Here is a 27,321-nt window from a genome sequence, read left to right as displayed (position 1 = left end):
CCTGTCTATATAAGGTCCCACAGCGGACAGTGCATGTCAGAGCAAAAACCAAGTCATGAAGTCGAAGGAATTGTCTGTAGCGCTCAGAGACAGGATAATGTCGAGACACAGACCGGGGGAAGGGTACCAAAAAAGGTCTGCAGGATTGAAGGTCCCCAAGAACACAATGGCCTCCATCATTCTTAAATGGAAGAAGTTAGGAACCACCAAGACTCTTCCGAGAGCTGGCCACCCGGCCAAACTGAGCAATCGGGGGAGAAGGGCCTTGGTCAGAGGTGACCAAGAACCGGATGGTCACACAGACAGAGCTCTAGAGTTCCTCTGTGGAGATGGGAGAACCTTCCAGAAGGACAACCGTCTCTGCAGCACTCCACCAATCAGGCCTTTATGGTAGAGTGGCCAGACGGAGGTCACTCCTCAAGTTGTAGAAACATCTCAAGGATGATCAATGGAAACAAGATGCACCTGATCTCAATTTCGAGTCTCATAGCAAAGGGGATGAATACTTATGTAGATAAGGTATTTCTGTTTTTGCTTTGTCATTATGAGGTATTATGTGTAGATTGGTGAGGAAAAAATGTATTTAATCAATTTTAGAATAAGGCTGTAACGTAACAAAATGTGGAAAAATTCAAGGGGTCTGAATACTTTCCGAAGGCACTGTAGTCTGACCAGGTGAATATGGGTGAAAGATATGATCCCTTATTGATGTCACCTTTTAAATCCACTTCATTCAGTGTAGATGAAGGGGAGGAGACAGGTTAAAGATGAAGGGGAGGAGACAGGTTAAAGATGAAGGGGAGGAGACAGGTTAAAGATGAAGGGGAGGAGACAGGTTAAAGAAGGATTTTTAAGCGACATGGATTGTGTAGGTGTGCCGTTCAGAGGGTGAATGGGCAAGACAAAAGATTTAAGTTCCTTTGAGGAGGTATGCTAGTACGTGCCAGCTGCACTTGTTTAAGTGTGTCAAGAACTGCAACGCTGCTGGGGTTTTCACGCTCAATAGTTTCCCGTGTGTATCAAGAATGGTCCACCACCCAAAGGACATCAAGCCAACTTGAAACAACTGTGGGAAGCATTGGAGTCAACATGGGCCAGCATCCCTGTGGAATCCTTTCAACACTTTGTAGAGTCCATGCCCTGACGAATTGAGGCTCTTATGATTGCAAAACGGGGTGCAAATCAATATTAGGAAAGAGCTACTAATGTTTTGTACACTGAGTATATAGCATTTTGCAAAGAAACATGATTATTTGTCTATGTGAAATGAAACCATCAAGTGATAGATTTTATACAAATACGTCTGTAATTGAACAACCCCATGCCATGATCAGAGAGTGAAAAAACACACCGATCTATTTCATAATTCCTTTAACCAATAACAGCTAATTTACCAACATTTCAGAAAATTGATATATAGCGTTGTTGTTTCCCCGTCTGTTGTGGAAACAGAGTAGACTACACAACAAAACACAACTTTCCCGTAATCCACTCATTACCTAATTGAGTTTGGATGTTTGCAACACTTAATGTAAGTACACTTCCTCTTTTAGTAGGCTAACATGTTGCAGTAACAGCAGTTTTGGAAATGGGTTATCTCTGTCTGGATGTCTGATTAAGAGGCCTCACTGCCTATTAAATGCACAGCAGGCAGGACTTACAATTACTTACAATGTGCCCTGTGCTGTTCCCTCACACGTCCCTCAGTTCAGTGGTTCTGAGGTCCTGAGTTTAGCTTTAGTCCAGATTCCACAGCCCAGAGTGGAGTGCAGGAGAGAGAGGGCTTTGCATGGGCAGACTGGTCTCCAAGCATTCCACTGTGATTGGGGAGACAGCATGGAGTCAAAGGTCAAACTAGAACTGCAACCTGGATGACTCAAGTTAGAACACTTCCCCACTGACCAGTGACCAGATGAGTAATCTGCACTGAGTGCCCACTGTCTCTACCTCTCAATCAATCAATCAATCAATCAAATGTATTTATAAAGCCCTTTTTACCTTCTCTCTCCTTCGGTGACTGATTCCAAACGCTGTGATTCCAAACACTCAATACCTCATCACAACACTTCGTCTTCTCAGATTTGCCTTAAAAGCTAGACTGTGAGATTAATTTATGCCACCGTTAGCTGCAGATCCTAAATTTAGACATATCATTTAACTACACTTTCAAAATCTGTATGGATGCTACAGCTTGGTTCAACCACAATTCAGGGGTCCTCATTCCTGAGCTTCTGACTATGACCTGCAAAGATACACTCTTGATAGTGAGGAGGGGAGAACATGGGAAGGAATAGGCTCTTCCTTCCCCTGTTACTCATCCTCCAGGGTGACAGTTGACAGAGGTGCTTATCTCCCCTGCAGTCCCATTTATGCAGTCCCTTCTCCCTTCCTTCTCCTGTCATTGCTGAAGAATGCTTGATAACACCCCTGCCCCACTCTCTCTCTTTCGCTCTATCACGGCCTTTCTCACAAACACACAAGCACGAACAAACGTGCTCCCACACACACGAATTAACAAACAAATGTGCACAGACACATATGCACACACTTCCCAGCAGCCATTTCTCCCCTGGCCTTACCCACATGTTATCTACACTGACACACTATCTTTCCTCTGACCCCGTCAGTGTGAGTGACGACATTCACTTTGCCCCTCATTCATCCTTTCTATCTCTCTCTCTAGCACTCACTCTATGAAACATGATTATTATAGTAACACTTATTGTATTGCCAATCCCTCTTAAAAGGTTATAGTTCAACCCTGTAAGTCATAATAATGACAAATGGTGCAGATTATTGATCAGCCAAGTCGACTTATTCTGTTCCTCCTTTATTAATGTCTGGTCAAACAAAGTATTAACAGGATTCAAACCTTAACAATTGAGCCGACATGCACAGCGTTCACCGTGAATATGATCTCCGCGAATGTAGGTCAAATTCATTTAATTAAAAACTGCAAAGTTGGCTTCCAGCGTGCTGCGCTGGGAATTGAATCCTGGCCGAAATACTTATACAGACCATTATAGTCCAATTGTCCTGGACATTCTCTTAACCTGGACATTATGCGCAACCTGCTATTTCATGTACATGCTCTAATCATCTGAGAATATAAATGTAACGGAGTCGGCATGGTCAACAACTATCAGCACTGTATAGGCTACTGCACATCACATCCATACTACATAATCAGCTACACCGAGCAAAGGCCATTCATATACAGTCACAGTGTAGTCAACACAATGGCTGGGTTGACTAAAGGGTTTACCCATGGGTTTTCTCAACAAACAAACTTACAACCTACAGATATAGGATCTTAATTTGATCACCCTGTTCTTGCAGGACAGTTCATGCACAGCAGGAAATGCAAACGTATAGTGTATTCAAGGTTTAAAAAGGCTTCTAAAGTTTGTAATGTGTACTTGAAAATGTCAGACTTGACTTGCCCTAACAAAAAATGTATCACCCCCTACAAAAATGTCCATTAATTATAATTCACACAATAATTCACATTTCCTGTTAATGCAGGATTATTTTCCCACTGTAGGAATATTGTCAAATTAAGATTCTGCATCTGTAGCAACATGTTCCAGGTCCCAGCCAGAGTTACAGCTCTGGCCAAGACACTGACTCTCTACCTCTCGTAGAACAGCAGGTGGCCTATAGTCAGCATGAGGCTGTGATGTCCACTGTGATGGGCTTTCTTCTCTATGTTGGAGATCTCTATATTGAGGGATCTCTATGTTATGTTACAGTTTAGAGATATCTATGTTAAATATCCATATACTTTATTGTGGGATCTCTTTGATAACTTAAGGCTATAGGCAGTTCTATGTTCTAGGTAGGCTTCATGGTTCCCTGGTGGGGAGCTATTGGATCTAGGTTGGACCTGTGGTTTTAGGTTGGCCCCTTCATGGTTCTAGGTTGGCCCCTTCGTGGTTCTAAGTTGGCCCTCGTGCTTCTAAGTTGGCCCTCATGGTTCTAAGTTGGCCCTTGTGGTTCTCTGCTGAAGAACTGCTGTATCTCTTGGTCCAGCTCCTGGTTACGTCTCTGGGCCTCGTCTCGGCTGTGTTCCGCGTTCCTCAGCCGGATCTCCAGATCGGACACACAGCGCTTCTCTGCGTCCAGGGCTGACTGCAGTTCTGCTACTGTGGCACTCAGCTCTTTGTTCCTCTGCTGCAGGCTGCATGAGAGGGGAGAGGAAAGATATTATTTATGAATGCAGAGTAAAGTATGTATTGGTCAGTGTATGTGTGTGAGTGTGTGTGTGTGTGTGTGTGTGTGTGTGTGTGTGTGTGTGTGTGTGTGTGTGTGTGTGTGTGTGTGTGTGTGTGTGTGTGTGTGTGTGTGTGTGTGTGTGTGTGTGTGTGTGTGTGCGTGCATTTATGTAATAATCTTACTAGTGTTGACATTTTGTCCTTTCCAATAAGATAGTGTCTGTGTCTCAAATAGCACCCAATTCCCTACAGTACATCATGTAAGGCATAGGGTGCCATTTAGGATGCAGACAGTATTCTTACCCCATTATACAGACCTAGTACTGAGGTGCTCTGAGTTTCCCTGGCTGTCCTCCTGCTGGTCAGCCTTGCTGTCTGGTTGGAGGGCTGAAGATGGAACCACAGCTGTACTGGCCTCTGTCTTCTTCTCAGGGGTCTTGGACTGAGGCTTTTGCTGGGGGTCATTGCTGGGTTTGGAAGAGATGGCTGTGATGTCATCATAGGTGACTGTGATGTCACTTCCTCTCCTGGCCGTCCCTCTGTCCTCCCCGTCCTTTTGGGCACCTCCGAACAGAGACGTCTTCTGCAGGTCCAGGATCTTAAAGATGTCCTCTGAGAGAGTCTTCTCTCCATTCTCCTCGCTGCTCTCCTGGATGCGGCTCCAGTGGTTCATGGCCTCCAGCTTGCGGGCCCTCCCGCTCCCAGGGACAGGGCAGTTCAATGTAGGCAGGGTCTGGGTGCGTTTGCGGGGGCTTCCAGACAAGGGGTCCAAGTCTGAGGATGAGAAAGGGTAGTGGGGCTGCTGGGGGATGGAGATGGTAACTGGCTCAGCCCCCAGGGTGTCTGTGTCTTCCTCCTCCTCCTCTGGAGACTCTGACTGAAAGCCCTCACACTGCAGGGACATAGAGGATGTGGAATATAGTATAGACCACAAAACTAGAATAAGATAATATATTTATATTGTTTAGCTTTATGCAATGCTTACTGGTATAATGTATCATAATATATTACTCACATTACCATATTCACAGTATGAAACCATAGGAGAGCCTCTTTAAGGTTACATCCTAAATTGTGCCCTATTCCCTTTATAGTGCACTATTTTCGATTAGGTCCATATGGGTTATGTTTGAAAATGTTATGTTGTTACCTCAGCAGACTCCCAGCCCACAAAGCTGCGTGGAGCACTGTTCTTCTTGCTCTCACTCTTCTTGCTGGGGGGTGAAGGAGCCACGTCTTTCGACGGAGGAAACAGAGCCTCATGCTGTCTGATCATCACTGTCATCAACTTCTGGATCTGAGGAGTCCCTGGAGAAGACAGACAGTCTGTTAACACACAAACACTTCTGAATGGTAAACATATAGTGAGAATAAAGAAACCATTTGTTGATATAAAATCAAATCAAGTTGTATTTGTCACATGAGCCGAATACAACAGGTGTAAACCTTACCGTGAAATGTTTACTTACAAGCCCTTAATCAAACAGTGCATCATGGTTTGTATTTATTGTAGGTCAGTAAGGTCAGTTGGTCATGGCATCAAGCAGCAGCAGTATGTGATAAATAAAAGTAGTATAAAACACTACCCTGTTACAGTATGCACTAAGAGGATCCTGACAGTCTGGTCTCACCCGTCATCATAGTGATGGGGTCCTCGATCTGGGGCTTGAGCAGATTGATCCCAATGACCGTGGCCAGGTTTTCAACACTCATCTTGTTCACCTTGGAGTTTTGCTGCACCTCAAATAAGAACCTGCAAAGAGAGGTTATGCAGCAAAGTCAGTCACACCAAAAATATGTACTAATCAAACAACAAATGCTGTATGAGCAAGCTATAGATTAAATATTACAGTGTAGTTATCAAATTGCTTTTCAAATGTTTTGCAAGGAGCTTCAAACTACAGGTTCCTTGAATTGTAATTCAATCAATTACCCCCTGATCACCCTTATCCCCCTGATCTTTGGTTGTGTGACTGTAAGCTCACCTGCACATGTAGCTGAGGAGGTTATAGTTGGGTCTAGGAAGGAGGGTGATCTGCTTCTCCAGTCTTTCACGACCCTGAGCAAAGAGAGAGTTAGTAAGGCAAAACATTGATTCAGTTGGCCTACATAGGCTGCGTTTAAACAGGCAGCCCAATTCTGATATATTTTTCACAAATTGGTCTTTTGACCAATCAGATGAGCTCTGAAAAAGATGTGATCTGAAAAGATATGGTGTGATTGGTCAAAATACCAATTATTGGAAAAAAGATATGAATTGGGCTGTCTGTCTAAACGCAGCCATATAGTAATTGTGGCACAGTTGACAGAAATAGAGCTAAATTGTACCGAAAAACTTTTTTTTTATGAATATTTGGCTAAGGTCTTCGTTGAAAGGAAATCAAAACACTGATTCAGTACATACTCATTTTAGAACACTTGACAGAAATAGAGCTAAATGACAAATTGTAGCCAAGAGAAAATGTTTATTTATAAGAATATTGGCTAAAGAATTAGTTTGTATTTATTCCTTTACAAGTTGATAGAAATGGTCCTAAATCACAAATTGTAGCGCAAAGGGTTTATTTATGACAATATTTGCCTAAGGTCTTCATTTAAGTAAATATGAGTTCCTACTGCAGCGCTGTTGGGGTCCAGCATGGGGCTGCAGTCTAGGAAGTCTTGGTACTGTCTCCAAGGAACCACTGGCTCAGGCAGATCCCTTAGGTACAACTTCAACAATGACGCTACTGTGTGGACATCTGTGTCACTGCAGGGCACAAAACAGTCAAACAGTGCATCCTGTACACAGGCTATACAAGCGCAGCCACACACACTACCGCACATACACATGCATGCACACACACACACACACACATACAAACATACAGTCGTGTATTCCTATTTTGTGTTGAATCCAGCTACAAAACAGTTTGTCCCCGTTTTCATTCATTTTGTCAATAGAGAGTTCAGCGTGAGCAGAAGGTTCTTATAAGACTGTTCACTGTGATGTTGACTAACGTTGCACTCCTCTTCTCTGTCAAGTTGGACAGGATGTGGTGTAAGCCACAGAGCACCGAGAGCAGAAGAAGTGTATCAGGCTTCTCTGCACTATCATCCTGACTGCATCTCTCTCATGTCTCTATGCAACCTTTAGAGACAGTACCCCATCTGCAATGATAATTGGTTCATTTGAGTTTGTATAAAAAGGGTGTAATAGTTATCTGTTTGTATGTTGGGGCCCTAGCTCTGAGGCATCTCACCTTGGGAAGGAAGGTCTCTCTCCGGCGTTGAAAGCGTCCCTGAACTGTTTGACAGTGTTGTCTTGTCCCGGTAGTCTAAAGATGCCCTCCTCACTCAGTCCATGTTCTCTGATGAATTCAGCGCACTTCTGCACCAGGACGGGCACCATGTGGGGGCCAAACCGCTGCTCATAGGTCACAGTATCACCCAGGCTCTTGCCAAATATCGCTGAGGGGGTAAGAGAGCAGTTAGAGTAAGTCACCCATGTTTTGTGGTTGAAATACTATCAGCTTTTATGATGCTGATAAAGATAGCACCTCTATCTAACTGCCTATTCGCATTCTCTCAATCTGGAGAATCAAAAACACAGTTTCTCAAGTTGTGGGTCGAGGCTCGAGACCCACTGGTCTGGTGGGTAGCGGTGGCAGGCTCCTCATGCTTTGCGACCATGTAGGCCTACTGACCCGTGGATAGAAACATTTGTATGGTTTATGTCATGGGCCCGAAGACAACTCCAAAAATAGTTCTCGAACCAAAAGTCAAGGAAATAAGTTCAGATGTTACACTAGAGCCCTGCATTTTTCCTGACCATGTGATCCGACCAGGAAAAATATATCCTAGCTATACGTTGTTTTTCCTGGTCAAGTACCTTGGTCAGGGAAATCTCCTGTCTCTAAATATGTTCAGCAAGCTATCTGTACCTCCACTAGAGGGTGCTCCAACCACCCTGCGCAGCGTGCGGACCCACTCATCCATCTCACTGTGGGAGTTGGCCATGAGAATGTAGGGGCACCGCTCCCGATCACCACTGCTGCCTAGAATTCACAGAGATACAGAGAGGGTATGACCCTCCAACACACTGGGATACATCATACATAGATGGGTCTATAGAGAGAGAGAGAGTGAGAGATGGTGAGACAGAGGGACAGAGAGAGGGTGAAAGAGAGATAGAGAGATCATGGGGAAAAGGGAAAGAGAGAGAGAGACAGAGCGAAAGAGACCAGAGACAGTCTTCTGCTTACGCGGCATGATCTCAAACAGGAATTTCCCTGGGTCGTCTTGGTTCAGTGGGAGCTCATTTACTTTGCTGAACCTCAGTTGGATCACTCCCTAGGGACAGAGGGGCAGACAGGCACTGACATCTTAGTCAATAACACATATATGCTACAGGAAACACAGGAAATGACTTCAATAAAGATGGAAACATGCTAACTGAATATTGACAGCAGTAGTGTTGTTTGGATGCTTAAAGGTCCCTGAGTTTTTCCTAACGATATGACCTGTTCAGGAAACGCCATTAATGGATAGCTAGTGCCCCCTCTCTCACCTGGACACTCCCTTCCTTTTCGTCTTTATGGTAGGTCAGTGTGCTCCCTCTCAGGATAAAGTAACGCAGCTGCCAGTTCTTCACGATGGACCTCTGTTTCCTCAGCCAGCCGGCCTTCAGTGGCCTCTCCATGGAGGTGGTGGTGGAGCCGGGCGAGCCTGACCCAGGGCTGCCCTCTCCAGGCATCACACTCTTAGACCGCGCTGCAGCAGAGTGGGAACAAACACACCAGAATGTTAAAGACAGTCTTAAGAGACTCTTTACTAAACACAGGCAGGATGTCAACAAGGCTCTCAACATCCGTCAAGTCAGGTCTTCCTCTTTTATTGATTTGAATATGCATCAATCTGACATTTGCAGTAGATAGAAGTCAGTGTGTGTGGCTGTGTGCAGGGCTGCAGGCTGAAACTTGACAAGTCTATTTTTGTCCTCCTTGTGTGTGGTGGCCTGGCAGGATACAGCTGCCTCAATCTGACCTGCTATTGTAAATTATAGCTGTGATTGTTCAGTGGATGGAAAGTAGCAAACAACAAATACACTGGGCCTTCAACAGTAAAGTGAAAGAGCAAATCAGGAACAATAATACAGTTTGGTCTCAACTCAGCCTGGTCTCATAGACTAGACGTAATATAGTACCTTTTCAAATGAGTATGATATGTTATGTTTGGTATGGTTACATAGCACAGATGGTTACTGAAGGAGGGTGGTTGGTCAGGGTGGATGGGTAGGCGTATAACCTGAACATCTGGCAAACCAAAAGTTGCTAACGTTAGCCTGCTAGCTTTTGCAAATTCGTAACATATATTATATATAAAATAATATGAATTGTAATTCATAACACATCATACGAAATGGGTGATGAACATCCACAAATGAATACATACCATATGAAACAAGGTTGAGTCATTTGTCCATGTTTGGGTTTCTTTACCCTTTACTAAAAGGCCATCCATTGCTCAGCAACATCCTGAGTGTCTTAGTCGTCTGTGTTTGATATCAGAGGAGAACATGAGAGAGAGAAAAATCATGGAAAATAAAGAATGGAAATGGAGGTAAAGTTGTAGGCTACGTGTCACACCAATAACGTTTGCCTGCCAGAGTGCTTTGCGAACCGAGTGCAAACTGATTTTATATTTAAAATCCCACGAAAATGTCAGCAAACTGCTGAAAGATCAGCAGATGAACTGGAGATCCACATTCAGTGGGATGTGTACGACCCAAAGTCAGTGGGGAATCTTGAGGAAATGCTTTTAAAATGTTTTTTATTTATTTAAATGTATGCTCTTCTGATTTCATTGCTTCCGTTTGTGTTGGAAAGCTAAGAGTTAATACTGAAGAGAAAAGAATATCCAATCAGGAATTTTCTTTGGTGGCCTCTGGGGAGAAAAATCTAGTTAGTTCAGTCAGCCACTGGCTAGGCTTTCAGAAGTTGGAGAGAAGGACTCTGCCATTCAATTGTATTAGACAGTGGAATAAACCAATCACATTTAGACTTGGAAAGGGTGGCGTCGTTTAAAATAAAAAAGGCCTTCTGGAAGGCCTAGACATGTCACTACTGACTGGGAGCCAATAGTGAGCAGTAGCCTAGTTTTCCCATGCTTTTGTTTGACAATGGGGTGGCTGTAGCAGGTGTTATCGAGGAGGATGTGTTGGCTAATATGTTGGCATTGCCCTTATCAAGGCTAACTTTCTATGAGAAGTTAAATGTTGTGCAGAGGGTGTGGCCAACACCAGCACTGCCCTGATTGGTACAATGTGGAAAGAGCTTTGAAAGGCATTTTCAAGCTAAGAATTATGAGCGCTATCCATGGATGACAGGGTGTGAGTAAACCAGGAAACTGTTCTGCTGGGATTGTCTACTCTTCAGAACCTACAAAACGTCAACCTGGGCCAGTACTGGTTTCAAAGACCTACTCAGTTTTACGAAGTCAACTCTGCGCCACCAAGACTCAACTTCACACCTGCAAGCTACGGTGAGTTCAAAAACATTTGGGGGCACAAGTGTAGACATTCAGCTTATCGAACAGCTGCGTAGAGACTCTTTCTCACAACGATGAAGTCAGGCCGAACAGGGAGATTCTGGCCAAAGTAGGCTACGTGGCACAGGATGGAGAGAGAAAGCGACGGACGGAGTGACACAGACGGTGGCACCATAGGTTGCCGGAGAGATTAGACTGATTGCAATTGAGAGCTACTGCATCATCACTGGATTGGAGAAACACTTTGAAGGCCCCTACCTAGAAGTCAGACCCTTTGGTCAAAAGGCTCTGGATGTATGAGACACAACACCCTCTGGAAAGATGGACACAGATCTTTGAGGAACTTGTCAACTAGACAGGGGACCTCCTAGACCCAATAGACCCATGGAACCAGAAATAAATGTTCAAATTCTCCATCAAGCCCAGCTGTTTTACGTCAAGTTGAATAATGTCAAATGAGTGAGACTTGATTGAACTGTGCAGCACTCGCAGGATTATGAAGTTCCAAATGATCTCAATGACGTTCTGAAGAAAAAGTGAATGTTGAACCCTAGTTAAATAAAGGTCAAATTATAAAATTAAAAAATGTAAACCCTAGATACCAAGGATGCATCCCAAATGGCACCCTATTCCCTATGGGGCACTACTTTTCACCAGAACCCTATGGGCCCTGGTCAAAAGTAACGCACTGAATAGGGTAACAACTTTAGCAGTTCAAATGACAGAACACACTTGCCCCAGTCAGCTGTGTAACTGTACATTTCAATTATGTGTATATATTTCGTATGCCTAGCTATGGAATGCCATTGACTTTCATACTTTCATAGTGTACTGGTGTAAGGAAAAATACAGTAGTGATGTAGAGAAGTACAACAGGCCTTCTCACATGGTCTCTCTCTTTCTCTCTCTCTCTCACACACACACACACACACACACACACACACACACACTAGTAGTGTGCAGGTCAGCTGTTTGTTCACCCCCACCCGCCCGCAATTGCTGATAACCCATCTGCAAATGCCCGACTATATGTGATAAAGTGAAAATCTGAGGCCCACACCCGATCCTAACCCGCTAATATAGAAACTGTTCTGTAGGTCACAGTCAGAGACGGCAGAAACATTTTTGGACAGGGGGTGCAGATTGTTTGTTGTTGCCTGATTTAGATGTGTTTCTGCTTATAATTTTCAACATTTTGTTAGGCTGTTTGTTAGTCAACTTGCCTATAATTAGATACATGCAGCTTCTCTTCTGTCATAGAATATGTTTCCCTATAAGCCTGAATAAACACTTGCTCACCAGAATAATGTCATAAATCGGTAGAATAAACTATTCAATATACTAGTTGACATCGGTAACAAAGGTCTTTAGGGAGAAAATGCAAAAAAATCTGAAAATAATTTCTGTGCAAGATTTCCAAATTTTATTTTGTTAATTTACAAATTTGACATGTTATGACAATTCCATAAAATCCTATATTGGTAAACTTCCAAAGTTACTGGTAATATACCCTTCCTTTGCAAGCCTACTCACAGCTACTGTTCTGGCATTTCATCAGCTTCCTGCTGAAAGCACCACAGAGCACAGAGGAAATCAAAAACGCCTTACTGCCACTGGAGTAGCAGAAACCCCCACAGCTCTGACGAAATTAGCTCTCTCCGCCTTATGGAAAAATGTGTAGAATAGCATGAGATTAGCTATAAAACTACACATTCCTCTCTGCCCCATGGCAAAATGTGTAACAGCAACATTTTCTTTCAGCCTCATGGAAAAATGTGTACAATAGCATGTGAATAGCTATAAAACTGCAAATTTTTCTCTTTGGCCCATGGCAAAATATGTAGAATTGCAGGAAATGATCTGCTAATAATGTAATAACTTTAGCATTTATAATGTAATAAATTGCCAATAATGTAATAAATATGCGGAATGCATAACGCCTCAAACAGAAAGCGCTGCAGGTCCTAATTCAGGTACTTGTCATCTCCCGTCTGGCCTGTGTTCAACCTTCCCAAGTTCTCCCATGTCACCCCGCTCCTCCGCACACTCCACTGGCTTCCAGTCGAAGCTCGTATCCACTACAAGATCATGGTGCTTACCTACAGAACAGCAAGAGGAACTGCCCCTCTGTACCTTCAGGCTATGCTCAAACCTGACACCCCAACCTGAGCACTCTGTTCTGCCTCTGGTCTCTTGGCCCTCCCACCCCAGCACCAGCTCAGCTCAGTCCAAGCTCTTCTCTGTCCTGGCACCTCAATGGTGTAACCAGCTTCCCCCTGAAGCTAGGACAGCAGAGTTCTTGCCCATCCTCCGAAAACATCTGAAACCCTACCTCTTCAAAAGTTTCTTAAATAATCCCACAGCACCCCCAATCGCACCCCCCACCCCCCACCCCCCACCCCACACCCCCCACCCCACACCCCCCACCCCCCACCCAGTTGTGAGTTTAAAAAATAAATAATATTACATTACAAAGTGGATAAAACAAAACAAGTTAATCAACAGTGTAATAATTTAAACCAATAATAACCATTCATTAATGGAATGCATATTAAGTGTTACACACTTGAACACTTTTAATTTGCACCCATTGCCACAACAGACTTGCAAAGGGTGTTACTATTGCACTTCCATTCAAACATCCAGTGTCATTAGAGAGAGAAAACTACAATCATCCATTTAAAAACACACCTTGTGTAGCCAAGTTGTAATGATCACAAAAATATTCAAGAGTTTCAAGCCTCCTTATCCCAGGATTGACCAGGCTACTTTGACTTACAGAGTGGAGATCGAACCAGACTCATGTCAGACAGACAGACAGGCAGACAGACTCACCGATTCACTCACTCACAGACTGATTCACTCACTCACTCACTCACTCACTCACTCACTCACTCACTCACTCACTCACTCACCCACACTTAACCCATAGATGTGGTAAACAGGTCAATCGAACTCGACCAAAACAATGGATTTGCCAAGGAAACGCATGGGGGAAAAGTCCGTGGGGGATATATCCAGTCTCCTCATTGCCCCCCAGCAAAATTGGCCAACATTTAGGCTGTTTATATGTGTATTTCACACTATGTTGAGGTAAAAATCAGTGTCTAATGCTTATATGGATGTCAACACCAGCACATGTTTATGTCATCGTTACCAATCAATTGCATTGACCACCACCGATTTCTGTATGCTAGCTATGCTAACCAGCTTATACGAACAGGGGTTAGCATTAGGCAGTCACTGCTTCTAAACCTGAAAAGGGACAAGTTCTACATGTTATAAAGTGAAAACAGCCAAATATATCCAAATCAAACTTAAGTAACCACATTATGGGCCTGTTACGATGCATAAATCATGATGGATTTGACGAATATCTATTTTGTTAAATCCGATTTGTTGAATGAGCGCCAATCTGGTCATTGTCTGTGTTCCATTGACTCCTTTACCACATCTATCGGCCCAAAGCCAAAATCAGTTTTTTAGACTACTTTCATTTATCTGCCTTTACAGTCCTCTTATGACCCTCACATATGGAAATGTTACATGTTTTCTTTTTCAAATAGTACAAGAAGCATTTTAATACAAAGTTGCCTTCATGGCTCCATTTGACATATGTTCTATAGATATGACAACAAGTTGGGATTATCTGTAGTATCTAAGTGTGTCGGAATTCAAATGAGAAAAAGATGAGTATGGCCCCTCCAACATTGGTCCACTGGTTTAATTAACTGTCCAGTTATAGTCCCTTATTAATATCAAATAAGGATTCAGGAATGTGGTATGGTGTGTAGTCAGTTATTACTGAAGCATGACACTTGATATGCATTAAGAAAAGACAGTGAATTTAGTTACTGTATTTTTTTATAGGATACTGTTTTAACCCACTTCATAATATCATAATTTACTCAATAAATGATTGCCAATGTATTACATTATGCTTATTATATGATGCTGAGGTGCACCCAGTATAGCCTACTAAAACTGTAAATACAAGTATCCAAGTATTTTCACTGACTCATGTTGATGACAACTGCAATATTCCACTGATAGTTATAGCATGAATTAATTTGCATGCCATATAAGGTTATGCACTGTACTTCTGTTTTCACATGGACTCATGCACTGTTATAGGTGCACCGCCCCACCTGTAATCAGCCAAGGCCAGCAGGACCACAAAGACTGCTAAACACACTAATTATAACCAAGTCTGAGAATAACATTGCCACAGTCAACCTCATGTTACACCCACAGGTCCAGTCTCTTTACCTAGAGGCCTGTTACACACACATATGTACACTAGTGTACAATGCAACTGATCATAGAACAACCTACTTACACAAATGCAATGACACCTAAGAATAGCTTTATGTTCAGTTTAACAACCAGTAACTTACCTATTCTGGCGGTTTCAGCTTTGAGGGTGCTGAAGTCCCAGTTCCGAGGTAGCTTGAGAGACATTCTCCCTCCTTCATAGGAAAGGTCAGTGTCTCACTTCACAACACAAACGCACACACGTACTCACATACACACAGCACACACACACATCCATTAAGGGTTTTGCTGTAAATCTCCTGTCTGCCAGTGACACTAAAACTGTTCTGTATCTGACTTCCTACTTCCTGTATAGATATTAATCTTTTTTTTTTCTCAAAATGTCAAAACACATTGTTTCTTGTCCCTTTCTACTTCTCTGTAGATACATGTTCTGCTATTCTAATGGTCCACTGTATGTTCTCCTATCTCCATGTAGGTAATAGCATTAGGTGCTCCATGATGGAAGGTTTCAAATGACCTAAAATTCAATAGTGTCACTAAACCATTGGTCTCCTTGCGTTCTCTCTCAGGGGAAGTGGGTTCGTTTCATGGTTGCAGTCTCTTCAAACTGTGGCAATGATGCTTACAGGCAACATACAGCCAATGAGTTCACAGACACACATTTACCTTTTCCTTTTATTGTCATCTAACATATGAACAAGATTTTTACTGAAACACCAAGCACATTTTTCTGACATTATCAAAAATGTTTCCTAAAACAAATACAATTAAACACAAATCATTGCACAATATACGATAATAAACAGAAATCATAAAATATCAATATATATCAGAGCAAAAGCAAACCAACCAGAGTAGACCCAGAGGAGAAGCGTATGCTTGAACAGCCAAACATAGCAGATCTCCATACATTCCATAATGTCCTGGATAACTTGATAAGATTCCTAACATATTAAAATAGAACTGTGTAATAGGACATTTCACAGGGGTAGCCTATCATGCAGAAAATATGTCTGCTCAATATTATGATTAACCTATTGGCGAGGGAAATTCTCATTTCTGTAAGAGCAAATTGCTAAGGAGGAATAATGATCCCCATTTCCCCCATAAGACCTTTCAAGTTAACCTTAGGAGATGGAATGTTATCGAACAGCAGTGATGCAGAAGGTAGAATCTTGCTGCTTTTACATGTAAGTGCAATACTGGCAGAGGCTCAATTTAATAGACCAAGGAAGATAACACAAAAATGATCTATTTTAAACTTTAGCACACTCAAGTGGCAGCTATCCATAATACTGACATGGAACTGGCACAATACTGTTATTACCGCCAATGAAGTCCAAGGAAAACGTACCACCATTCTCACTGGTTGGTTTCCAATATTCCACTTGTTGGCTTCTGACAACTTCTATCAATGCCTCTATCATCTACACAGCATGATACATTACAATAGGTTCCCTCTCTTGAATGCAGCACAAAGTTACCACAGATAGTTTCCATAGACCGACATCAGCCAATATCTGGAAATTCAAAACTAGCTAATGCACCTGATACCACAGCAATAAGAGATAAAATAGTGACAAACACATTAAATATGTCCTATATTGCCTGAATATTTCTCTGAACTTTAGCTAAGTAAATCTGTGAGTTATGTAATGTAAAAACTGAAGGATATATAGATAATATCATTTCCAAAACAGCAAGATTAGTATGATATAATAATATAATATTGAAAATCAAAGGTAAGTTTAATACCAGTAGAGTATACAAGTCAACATAGTAATACAAATAAGTAAGGTAAGTTAAAGACTGACAGGATCTCAAATAATTATCACAAAAAAAAAGAGGAAAAATGTGCTTATGGAAGTAGGCATTTCAAAGAGTAGAGCTGCATGGTTTTAGGACTGTATAGAGGTTTCACGCTATTATGTGGCCTTCCATATTAGGGTCATGTCTAGACAAGATACAGCTTTTGTCCCAAATAGTTTTTGTTGTTGTTGCTAATCGTAACCCTACACTTTTCCTAACCTTAACCTGCTAAATGATGTATCCTAATCTGCTGGGTAAATTCTTCTAACCTGCTACGAGGTACATTTTGACAAAAGCTGTATTCCATCTTGACAAAACCCCATCTTAGTGGAGCTACATGACATGGATGGTGAGGATGTGAAGCACAGAGAGATGATGATAGTGGAGGTGCAGACAGTGCAGATCACCCAATCCCAAACATACCTCTATGGCTTTTTAGTGAACAGATTTCATATGAACTCTCCTCACTGTAAGTATTAGACCCTGCATGGACATTTCATATCCTACATTGATACTTCATATTGCTTTGTCTTTTACTGTTACAGAATATAATCACAGAATATATGTGTTAGCTATAATACTTAATCCTACATTAATGTTATTGGCAGAAACTGAGGTCTTTTCATTATTGGGGTGGCAGGTAGCCTAGTGGTTAGAGCGTTGGACTTGTAACCAAAAGGTTGCAAGATCAAATCCCTGAGCTGACAAGTTAAAAATATGTCGTTCTGCCCCTGGACAAGGCAGTTAACCCACTGTTCCTAGGCTGTCATTGAAAATAAGAATTTGTTCTTAACGGACATGCCTGGCAAAATAAAAATCTGTGTAGCTAATTATTGTTCAAGATCCAGTTGCATGAACCTTTGATTTCAAGCATTTCACCTGCAAAAACAATTTGATTTGGATTAAGTAAGACATAGGCTACTCCAAAAATCTAATTTCAATAATGTACCACGTTGAACATTTATCCGTCTATGAATGGCAGTGGATTCTTTACATACACAATTTGATCCCAATCTGGAGCCAGATAGACATATGGCATCAATGGATGATTGAGGTGATCAATTGTACAGTAAATCAGTATTGGGTCGTACTATATGTGATTAAGCAGAGTGAAAGAGGTGACAGTTTGTAAAATATTTCAGATTTGGGCCCTATGTGATCAGGCAGAGTGCTGAGATAATCTGTATGTGGGTCAGTCACAGTTTACCACAGGCCCATCTCTTTAATTAAACACATCAATCCCTCAAATTTCTCTAAGTCATATACAGATGACCCTCTGGGGCCACATTCATAAAGCATCTAAGAGTAGGAGTGCTGATCCAGGATCAGCTCCTCCCTATCCATATAATGAATATCCACTATGCTCTTAAAGGCTAAACTGATCCTAGATCACTTATACTCTGAGGCCCTGGTTTCCCCAATGTCATATCCTTACACTCAGATTGGTCTATAGATTGGTCCCTGTAAATGAACATGACAAAACTGAGATCAACCAAGGACAAGAGTTTAACCATTTATGTTGGATGTGACCATAAATTCAAAGTCACTTGGTGGTGATCTCACAATGGCAACAAGAGGAAAAACATCAACAGCATTAAAAGTAGCTTAACAAAATCTGTGAGATTGTCAGTGATTTTGGTATTGTGTATTACTACTGGCTTATTATGACCCGTCCTCCCCTCAGCAGCCTCCCGTTACTGATTGTTCGCAACCCACTGGGATGTGTAACGGCGGCAACTATCTGTGAGCGTGGCTACATCCTAAATGGCACCCTATTCCCTTTATAGTGCACTACTTTTGACCAGGGCACATAGTGCTCTAGTCTCAAGTAATACACTACACTGAGTATACCAAACATTAGGAACACCTTCCTAATATTGAGTCGTATCCTTCACTACAGTCCCATAGCTTTGGACACTGAACAGACAGCATGATCCCTTCACCCCACCATCCTGGTGTTTTCTATACAACACTCTAACAGTTGAACAAATCTGCCTCTTAGGAGCAGTTTACAAACATATATTATACCAGCAGGGCAGGTAACAAAATAGATAACGCCTGGTGGCCATTTGTAACTATCTACTCATCCACTACAATAGCTGATGTAAACAACATGGGTGGATTGTGTCCCATCTCACATTCCTATGAGAACCTCAACAGTGGCAGTCAGAGCCAGAAATAAAGAGGGCATATAGTGTATAGCATTTATAGAGATCTATATATAAACACTGTACCAGTCAAAGGTTTGGACACACCTACTCATTCCAGTGTTTTTCTTAATTTTTTGGGATGAGTTGGACCACAGTGTGAAGGAAAAGCAGCCAACAAGTGCTCAGCATATGTGGGAACTCCTTCAAGACTTTTGGAAAAGCATTCCTCATGAAGCTGGTTGAGAGAATGCCATGAGTGTGCAAAGCTGTCAAGGCAAAGGGTGGCTACTTTGAAGAATTTGCTTAACACTTTTTGGGTTACTACATGTTTCCATATGTGTTATTTCATAGTTTTGATGTCCTCACTATTATTCTACAATCTAGAAAATAGGAAAATGAAGGAAAAATCCTTGAATGAGTAAGTGTGTCCAAACTTTTGAGTGGTACTGTATATAAAACTATGGTGGCTGTCATCCAGCGTGAACTGAAAGGACCCTTCACACATCGTCATCTCTAATAACGGAACTTGATTGGAAAATAAATAACCACAGCTGAAACCCTGATGTCCAACTCCCACACCAAAAGGAGATCACAATAGTTTTAAATTAAGTTTAACATTAAGGCAGACCATTATGTAGTAGAATATTACATGGCAATGAAATATATTGTAAAATACATTCCTATACTATTCCTTTTGTCATTTTACACTTTCAAACATGTATTCTATTGCTCCTAGGGAATGTTTTACCCTTAACCTCCATTTTGTAGCAATAATGATAGACAGTCCACTTCCTAGAACGTGTGAATGAAGCTACAGGTGAAGCATGAGTGTCTACAATGGCACCCTGTTCCCTACATCAGGGTTCCCCAACTGGCGGCTCGCTAGCCAAATTTGTCCCATGGGTTGAAATTTGGGGGGGGCAATAAGACTAAAAACACCAGCAAATCAGTGATTTTAATTTTGGAAATATATGTGATCTTATACAAATGTAAGCAAGGTTTTAAATTATTATGTTTTAGTCAAATATTATATCTGCTTGGGCTTCTTGCGGTCAATTTGCAGTCTACAAATGATTTGTAATTATCTTCCGGTCCCCTGACCAGCCGCGCCTGAATCTTGTTGATGATGCCTGGGCACATATGGCTCTGGTCAGAAGTAGTGCACTATGTAGGAAATAGGGTACCATTTGGGACGCACTCCATGGTAACAGAGACAGAAACACACCGATATGCAGCATGACGTGCCAATAGCAGAGTGAACCTCTACCGGGTAAAATTCACATTGACTATACAAAACAGGGATACAATGGAAGCTTTCAATGTAAAAACTCAACCACACATATTATGTAATAGGTGGGGCGGCAGGGTAGTCTAGTATTTAGAGCATTGGACTAGTAACCAAAAGGTTGCAAGATCGAATCCCCAAGCTGACAAGGTAAAAACCTGTCATTCTGCCCCTGAACAAGGCAGTTAACCCACTGTTCCTAGGCCGTCATTGAAAATAATAATTTGTTCTTAACTGACTTGCCTAGTTAAATAAAAGGTCAAATAAAAAATTATAAATACAAACAATTATTACGATGAATGAAGCAAATAAAATTGTGGCAGATGAAGAGGACGATACAGTGTGACTATTTTGAGCAGTGCATTAAAACACAAATAAAATATATGTACCATAAAATATTCACACACATGTATACCTGACCTCATTGTGGTACACAGATCAAGTGGCATCACTATGTTGTAGATACTATAGCTGACATAAATTTACTCACAAATACAACCTGAAACACTGACAAAGGAAAACAGTTTAGGACACACTTTCTTTCATACTATATACACTCCCTCCCTCTGTCACACAGAAAATTGAATAACCCCAAGAATTGAGTTACTTTCTCAGATGTGTTCTTGCTCATACGAGCACCACACTTCTTCTCCCACACCTCCAGGGCTTTCTGGTGCCAGGCGCTGCCCTCCTCTCTGTGTGCCCAGTAGGGTGACCTTGGGCTGGCCGTGGGGGCCCTAGGCTACATCCTCCAGCAGACCCCTCTCTATCAAGTGGCTCTTTAAGGAGTTGAAGATGTTGAGCTGCTGGTCCAAGCGCAGGGCTAAAAGCTGCTGGACCACCTTGGCAGGGTTAGGGCCCCTGGAGAGAGATTACACAATGGATTACAGATATACATACAGGGTGACATTTTGACAGCACAAATACACCATTAGTCAATTTGCTTGAGACTGTACCTCATGTCTTTATGCAATAGGTAGAACATTGCTGCCGTTTGAGCCCATGGGACAGAGAAGATTACTAACTGAGTCGCTCTGGATAATATTGTCTGCTAAATGACTAGAATAACATTAAAAAAGTTAAATGAATCACATACTGTAAAAGCCTTCAAGAATCACTTCCTCTTTAGCAATGCATTATTTTCATCAATCAACACACTGTCAGCCAAAAGCAGTTAAGACTGTGGCTCCTCTCTCTCTATGCACCACTGGCTACTCTCTTTATAAACAACGGGGTGTTCTAGAACGTTACCTGATGAAGCTGGCGATGTAGACATTGACGAACGTGGCCATGAGGTACTGGCAGTCGAAGCGGTCCATGATGCCACCGTGACCGGGGATGGTGTTGGCAAAGTCCTGGAACAACAACAAAAATAGAAATCTTGTGTTTCTCTCCGTGGGCTGATATTTCTGTTCCACGGGACTGCCGTGCAGCTTTGAGGAAACATTGATCAGGAGCACTGCCAACTGAGAGGCCACTCAATTCTAGTGAGTCCACCAGGTCCAGTGATAACAGGAGTCTCTTCTCCTCATACCCACCTTGATCTTAAAGGCCCTCTTGAAGCCGCTGGCAAAGAAGCCTCCGAAGGGTCCCATGAGAGAGGCAAAGGCAGACAGGGAGATGCTGTGAATCTGGAATGGGTAGAGGCGCACTGTGGGCTGGAGAGAGAGAGGACAAGAGGGAGAGAGAGAAGGGGAAGAGGGAGAGAGAGAGGATGACTACAGTCTCACATACGGTCAAACAGTTTCTTAACAAAGAGGAGAAACAATGACAAAAGGATTTAGGATATCAAAGCAGACTTCCAGACATAGACCAGCCAGGTCAGAAACAGAGACCAGCCAGGTCAGAAACAGAGACCAGCTAGCCAGCGGTCAGAAACAGAGACCAGCCAGCCAGCCAGCCAGAGATCAGAAACAGAGACCAGCCAGCCAGCCAGCCAGAGATCAGAAACAGGGAAAGATGAACGGAGCAAAGTACAGAGTGATCCTTGATGAAAAGTGCTCAGGACCTCAGACTGGGGCGAAGGTTCATCTTCCAACAGGACAACGACCCTAAGCACACAGCCAAGACAACTCAGGAGTGACTTCGGGACAAATCTCAGAATGTCCTTGAGTGGCCAAGCCAGAGCCCGGACTTGAACTCGATCGTGCTGAGGAGTATTTCCGTCTGTAATAAAGCCATTTTGTGGGGGAAAACTCCTGTTGATTGGCTGGGCCTGGCTCCCCAGTGGGTGCACCCCTGCCCAGTCATGTGAAATCCATCAATTTGGCCTAATTAATATATTTCAATTGACTGATTTCCTTATATAAACCGTAACTCAGTCAAATCTTAAATTTTAGTATGTTGTGTTTTTATATTTTTGTGTGAGTGACATCCCATATCACTATGGAAACAAAACAAAACACTTGACTTTTGATATGAAAAGCAGCTGAAATGGTTCTAAAAGGAGGATGAGGAGTGAGGAGGATTCACCATCTTCATCAAATGTTTTCAGAATGTATCTGCAGATAATCACCCAAAAGACTACCAGTATGCAAATTAGGAAGGCAAATTAACAGCAATCTTATCGACGCGATTTGGTAGGTACTGACAAGTCACTCACTGTAACGCCACTGTCTGGCGAGTCCTGATGGACTTCATATCAAAAATATTAAAACGAGATCTTTAGTTTACTTGTCCCAATGCGATTCATGGACAAATAACTAAGCTGTATGATTAATGAATGGCAAAGGAATACAGGATATTTACTTTTTTCAGTCAGTTCAACACCTTTTATAACATAATCAAGCTTGCTGTTCGTCAATCAAAGCACAGTAAATAGCCATTGCGCCACCACTCTGTGGCTGCATATGAAACACACCAGAGTCCAACGTTAACTATTTTTCCTCACTGGCCCGGTCGGGTCTACTGGGCCGAAAATAATTTCTACTGGCCCGGACATGTGTAGTTCTTAAATGCATTGGAGTCAGGCAGGGCCTAAAGGTTGGCATGCTTTCTCTGTATATTCAGCTATTTGTATTTGAGCAATATGATTGGCCATTCATCCAAGCACCACCGTGCTCCAGCGAGTCACAACTTCTCGAGCAGTACATGAGTTGATGCCTTCGCATGTGACAACCCTCCCACTCTGTCTGACGAATTCGTTCTCTTTGCATTCGTTTTCCTTAATAGGATGTCGGTGGGCGGAGCTGGGAGGGTCATCAGTGAAATGGGACACCCGAGCCCGGGTGTGTCCCAGGATAAATTCACCTTTCCCCCATTCAAGGAGAAGACTCTCTCCATGCAGACACACTGTTGGATTTTGGTTGTGGCAGTTTTGTTTGTTTGCTTTGGCACCTTTCAACACCCCTCCTAATCACATCTACGCACGCAACCACTCACACTACGGACTACATATACCATTGTTAATTGTATATAGATTACTTCCGTTAATAAATATATTTTTGTTATTCCTTGATCTCTACGTTGTCTCCCATGTAGTTACGGGCTTCAAGCCGGTACGTGACAAGTGGGGGCTTGTCCGGGACCATAAGGTTGGTTCCTAGAGATTTTGGTAGATATTATTTTGTTTCATTATGATGGGTTAATGCTTATTGGAATGCGCTTTAGTTGGTATTCACGGCATATTCTTAAAAGTGTTTTGTATAGTGCCTTAGATACGTATCAGTGATTTTGGTTGTTTGGTGATGTCATCAATGTGTTGCCTGTAAAAGTATTCCAGTAGGACTGATACTAGTGTCGTTAGGCTAACTGGTATGAGTATTGTTTTGGAGAAAATGTGGAATTATTGTTTGATAACCTCTGTAGGTAGGTGCTTTGTTTGCATCAGTTACAGCTTTTTTGAGTTGTAATGTTTGTTAGGCACAGTTTTGGTTGCCTTTGTTTGTTTGGTAAACTTGCCACTGTGGTGGATAGTCGGTTGTGTGCTGCGTTGAAGAAAGTAACATTGGTTAGTTTCCAGGCCCCTGCCCCGGCTGGAAACTCTTGCTCTACTCGCTGTTGGGACATCGGTCTCAGGTGTATACAATCTGCTGTGTACCTCAGTGGGAGATTTGGGTAGGGTAGTGTCATTTGCTACCCGGAGCTACAGTGCCTTGCGAAAGTATTCGGCCCACTTGAACTGTGCGACCTTTTGCCACATTTCAGGCTTCAAACATAAAGATATAAAACTGTATTTTTTTGTGAAGAATCAACAACAAGTGGGACACAATCATGAAGAGGAACGACATTTATTGGATATTTCAAACTTTTTTAACAAATCAAAAACTGAAAAATTGGGCGTGCAAAATTATTCAGCCCCTTTACTTTCAGTGCAGCAAACTCTCTCCAGAAGTTCAGTGAGGATCTCTGAATGATCCAATGTTGACCTAAATGACTAATGATGATAAATACAATCCACCTGTGTGTAATCAAGTCTCCTTATAAATGCACCTGCACTGTGATAGTCTCAGAGGTCCGTTAGAAGCGCAGAGAGCATCATGAAGAACAAGGAACACACCAGGCAGGTCCGAGATACTGTTGTGAAGAAGTTTAAAGCCGGATTTAGATACAAAAATATTTCCCAAGCTTTAAACATCCCAAGGAGCACTGTGCAAGCGATAATATTGAAATGGAAGGAGTATCAGACCACTGCAAATCTACCAAGACCTGGCCGTCCCTCTAAACTTTCAGCTCATACAAGGAGAAGACTGATCAGAGATGCAGCCAAGAGGCCCATGATCACTCTGGATGAACTGCAGAGATCTACAGCTGAGGTGGGAGACTCTGTCCATAGGACAACAATCAGTCGTATATTGCACAAATCTGGCCTTTATGGAAGAGTGGCAAGAAGAAAGCCATTTCTTAAAGATATCCATAAAAAGTGTCGTTTAAAGTTTGCCACAAGCCACCTGGGAGACACACCAAACATGTGGAAGAAGGTGCTCTGGTCAGATGAAACCAAAATTGAACTTTTTGGCAACAATGCAAAACGTTATGTTTGGCGTAAAAGCAACACAGCTGAACACACCATCCCCACTGTCAAACATGGTGGTGGCAGCATCATGGTTTGGGCCTGCTTTTCTTCAGCAGGGACAGGGGAGATGGTTAAAATTGATGGGAAGATGGATGGAGCCAAATACAGGACCATTCTGGAAGAAAACCTGATGGAGTCTGCAAAAGACCTGAGACTGGGACGGAGATTTGTCTTCCAACAAGACAATGATCCAAAACATAAAGCAAAATCTACAATGGAATGGTTCAAAAATAAACATATCCAGGTGTTAGAATGGCCAAGTCAAAGTCCAGACCTGAATCCAATCGAGAATCTGTGGAAAGAACTGAAAACTGCTGTTCACAAATGCTCTCCATCCAACCTCACTGAGCTCGAGCTGTTTTGCAAGGAGCAATGGGAAAAAATGTCAGTCTCTCGATGTGCAAAACTGATAGAGACATACCCCAAGCGACTTACAGCTGTAATCGCAGCAAAAGGTGGCGCTACAAAGTATTAACTTAAGGGGGCTGAATAATTTTGCACGCCCAATTTTTCAGTTTTTGATTTGTTAAAAAAGTTTGAAATATCCAATAAATGTCGTTCCACTTCATGATTGTGTCCCACTTGTTGTTGATTCTTCACAAAAAAATACAGTTTTATATCTTTATGTTTGAAGCCTGAAATGTGGCAAAAGGTCAAAGTTCAAGGGGGCCGAATACTTTCGCAAGGCACTGTATAACCTTTATTATCAAATCAATTTTATTTGTAAGAATAACTGTTCGAATTATGTACTAAAGAACAGCTGTTGAAGATTGTTGATCATTATCAGGTTGAAATTAATGAACGTCCCAAAAATTCTGTTAGGTTGATATTGGAGGCCAATCTGATGGAGAGTGGTATACTAGAAGTTACCACTGGGGCAACCTCTGCCGAGGACTCGCCACCTCCCCAGACGTCTCCCCGTTTTGCTGCAATGGCCTGTTAGCCCTAGTAGTCTTTATTTTGAACAATAGAATGAACTGCTTCTGTTACAACTAGAGCATGATCGTGTTAAACTGGAGCATGTTATCATTTATCAGCTGATTAATGAGCCAACCAGGGTCTGTCCTTCTACCCAAAATATCATTGACCTTGCGTTGGTGTTGGATAGATCAAGGATATCAAACAGTAGGGTTGTGAACTATGGGCTCAGTGTGATCTTTGCAGTGTGAAAAATCATCATTCCATCATTTTCTGTAGTAGGAAGGTTCAGAAAACAGTTTGTCATAAATTAATACAAATTAGGCTATGAATAATTATAGTGCATATATTTTTGTTAATTGTTTGAGCAAATTGGACTAGTCTGCTGTATTGAAATGCAATGAGGTGGAGAATGCCTGGGGCCATTTTAAATCATTGTTTTTACATGCTAGATAAGCAGGCTCCAGTAAAAAAAAAAAAAAAAAAGAAGTTTGTTGGGGAATAATCAGAATTAGTTGGTAACATAGGTAAGATGTTTTATATTCATCATATGTTTGTAAGTTACTTCTCATCAGAATGTGTTTGTATAATACTGTGGCGGGGTTGCAGTATCTGTTCTATGTCAAGACTAAGTTACTTGGGCCGGAGAGAGGGGAGAGGTCAAGCGTGTATCTCTTGGCTCCACAATGTCTGTGTGCCAGTCAATGCGTCTCTGTGATCTTGTCAAGATAGGATGGATTTGATATATGCCTGTTGAAATGGAGGATTGGTTTATGGTTCTGAGTTTGAGAAAAGAGCATAGTTTAGGAGACAAAGCTGAACGATAAATTATGCCTATGCTGTCTGGCTGTGTGTCTTTGCTATAAAGGATCTCAGTTGCAATGTGTAAGGGACTCTCAGAGAATTCATTGATAGACACTGAATTGATCTGAGAGTCACAGGGTTGTGATAAAGCTCATATAATTAAAGATGGACTTTGTGATAACTAACTCTGACTTGTGTGTGGTTTGCTCTCATGATTTGGTAAATAGAGGAAATTTCCATGACAGGTTACAATTGAGGAAAGAACTGAACCATGGATAAATGATACAATTTTAAAGGCAATTAAGCGTAGAAATGAACGCT

General features: G+C 42.1%; 2 protein-coding genes across 3 annotated transcripts in view; both read right to left on the bottom strand.

Moving 5' to 3' along the window:
- Window positions 1–2,817: 2,817 nt before the first annotated feature.
- LOC139389399 (rho GTPase-activating protein 25-like) lies at window positions 2,818–15,596 on the bottom strand. 2 transcript variants are annotated; one of them, XM_071136125.1, is made up of 11 exons: window positions 15,140–15,596; window positions 8,764–8,966; window positions 8,459–8,546; window positions 8,138–8,251; window positions 7,457–7,664; window positions 6,831–6,963; window positions 6,200–6,273; window positions 5,846–5,967; window positions 5,365–5,522; window positions 4,532–5,106; window positions 2,818–4,180 (listed from the first exon to the last, which is right to left on the bottom strand). In XM_071136125.1, the coding sequence occupies exons 1-11, from the start codon at window positions 15,201–15,203 to the stop codon at window positions 3,979–3,981; spliced, it is 1,941 nt and encodes a 646-aa protein (XP_070992226.1). In that variant the 5' UTR covers window positions 15,204–15,596; the 3' UTR covers window positions 2,818–3,978. The 2 variants fall into 2 exon arrangements, with proteins under 2 accessions (XP_070992226.1, XP_070992227.1); XM_071136126.1 differs by lacking the exon at window positions 15,140–15,596 and having other exon boundaries at window positions 8,764–9,096.
- Window positions 15,597–15,681: 85 nt separating this feature from the next.
- Window positions 15,682–27,321, bottom strand: part of LOC139389734 (phosphatidate cytidylyltransferase 2-like) — a 31,660-nt gene continuing 20,020 nt past the window's right edge. Inside the window, exons 11-13 of the mRNA XM_071136650.1 lie at window positions 21,803–21,922; window positions 21,516–21,619; window positions 15,682–21,125 (exon numbers count right to left, since the gene is read on the bottom strand). Coding sequence (XP_070992751.1) covers window positions 21,002–21,125; window positions 21,516–21,619; window positions 21,803–21,922 — 348 coding nt within the window. The 3' untranslated portion in view covers window positions 15,682–21,001. The remainder of the gene's footprint in view (window positions 21,126–21,515; window positions 21,620–21,802; window positions 21,923–27,321) is intronic.

This window comes from Oncorhynchus clarkii, chromosome 30 (genome assembly GCF_045791955.1).
Source record: "Oncorhynchus clarkii lewisi isolate Uvic-CL-2024 chromosome 30, UVic_Ocla_1.0, whole genome shotgun sequence".
NCBI lineage: Eukaryota > Metazoa > Chordata > Actinopteri > Salmoniformes > Salmonidae > Oncorhynchus > Oncorhynchus clarkii.
This window is presented reverse-complemented; position numbering and strand designations above follow the sequence as displayed.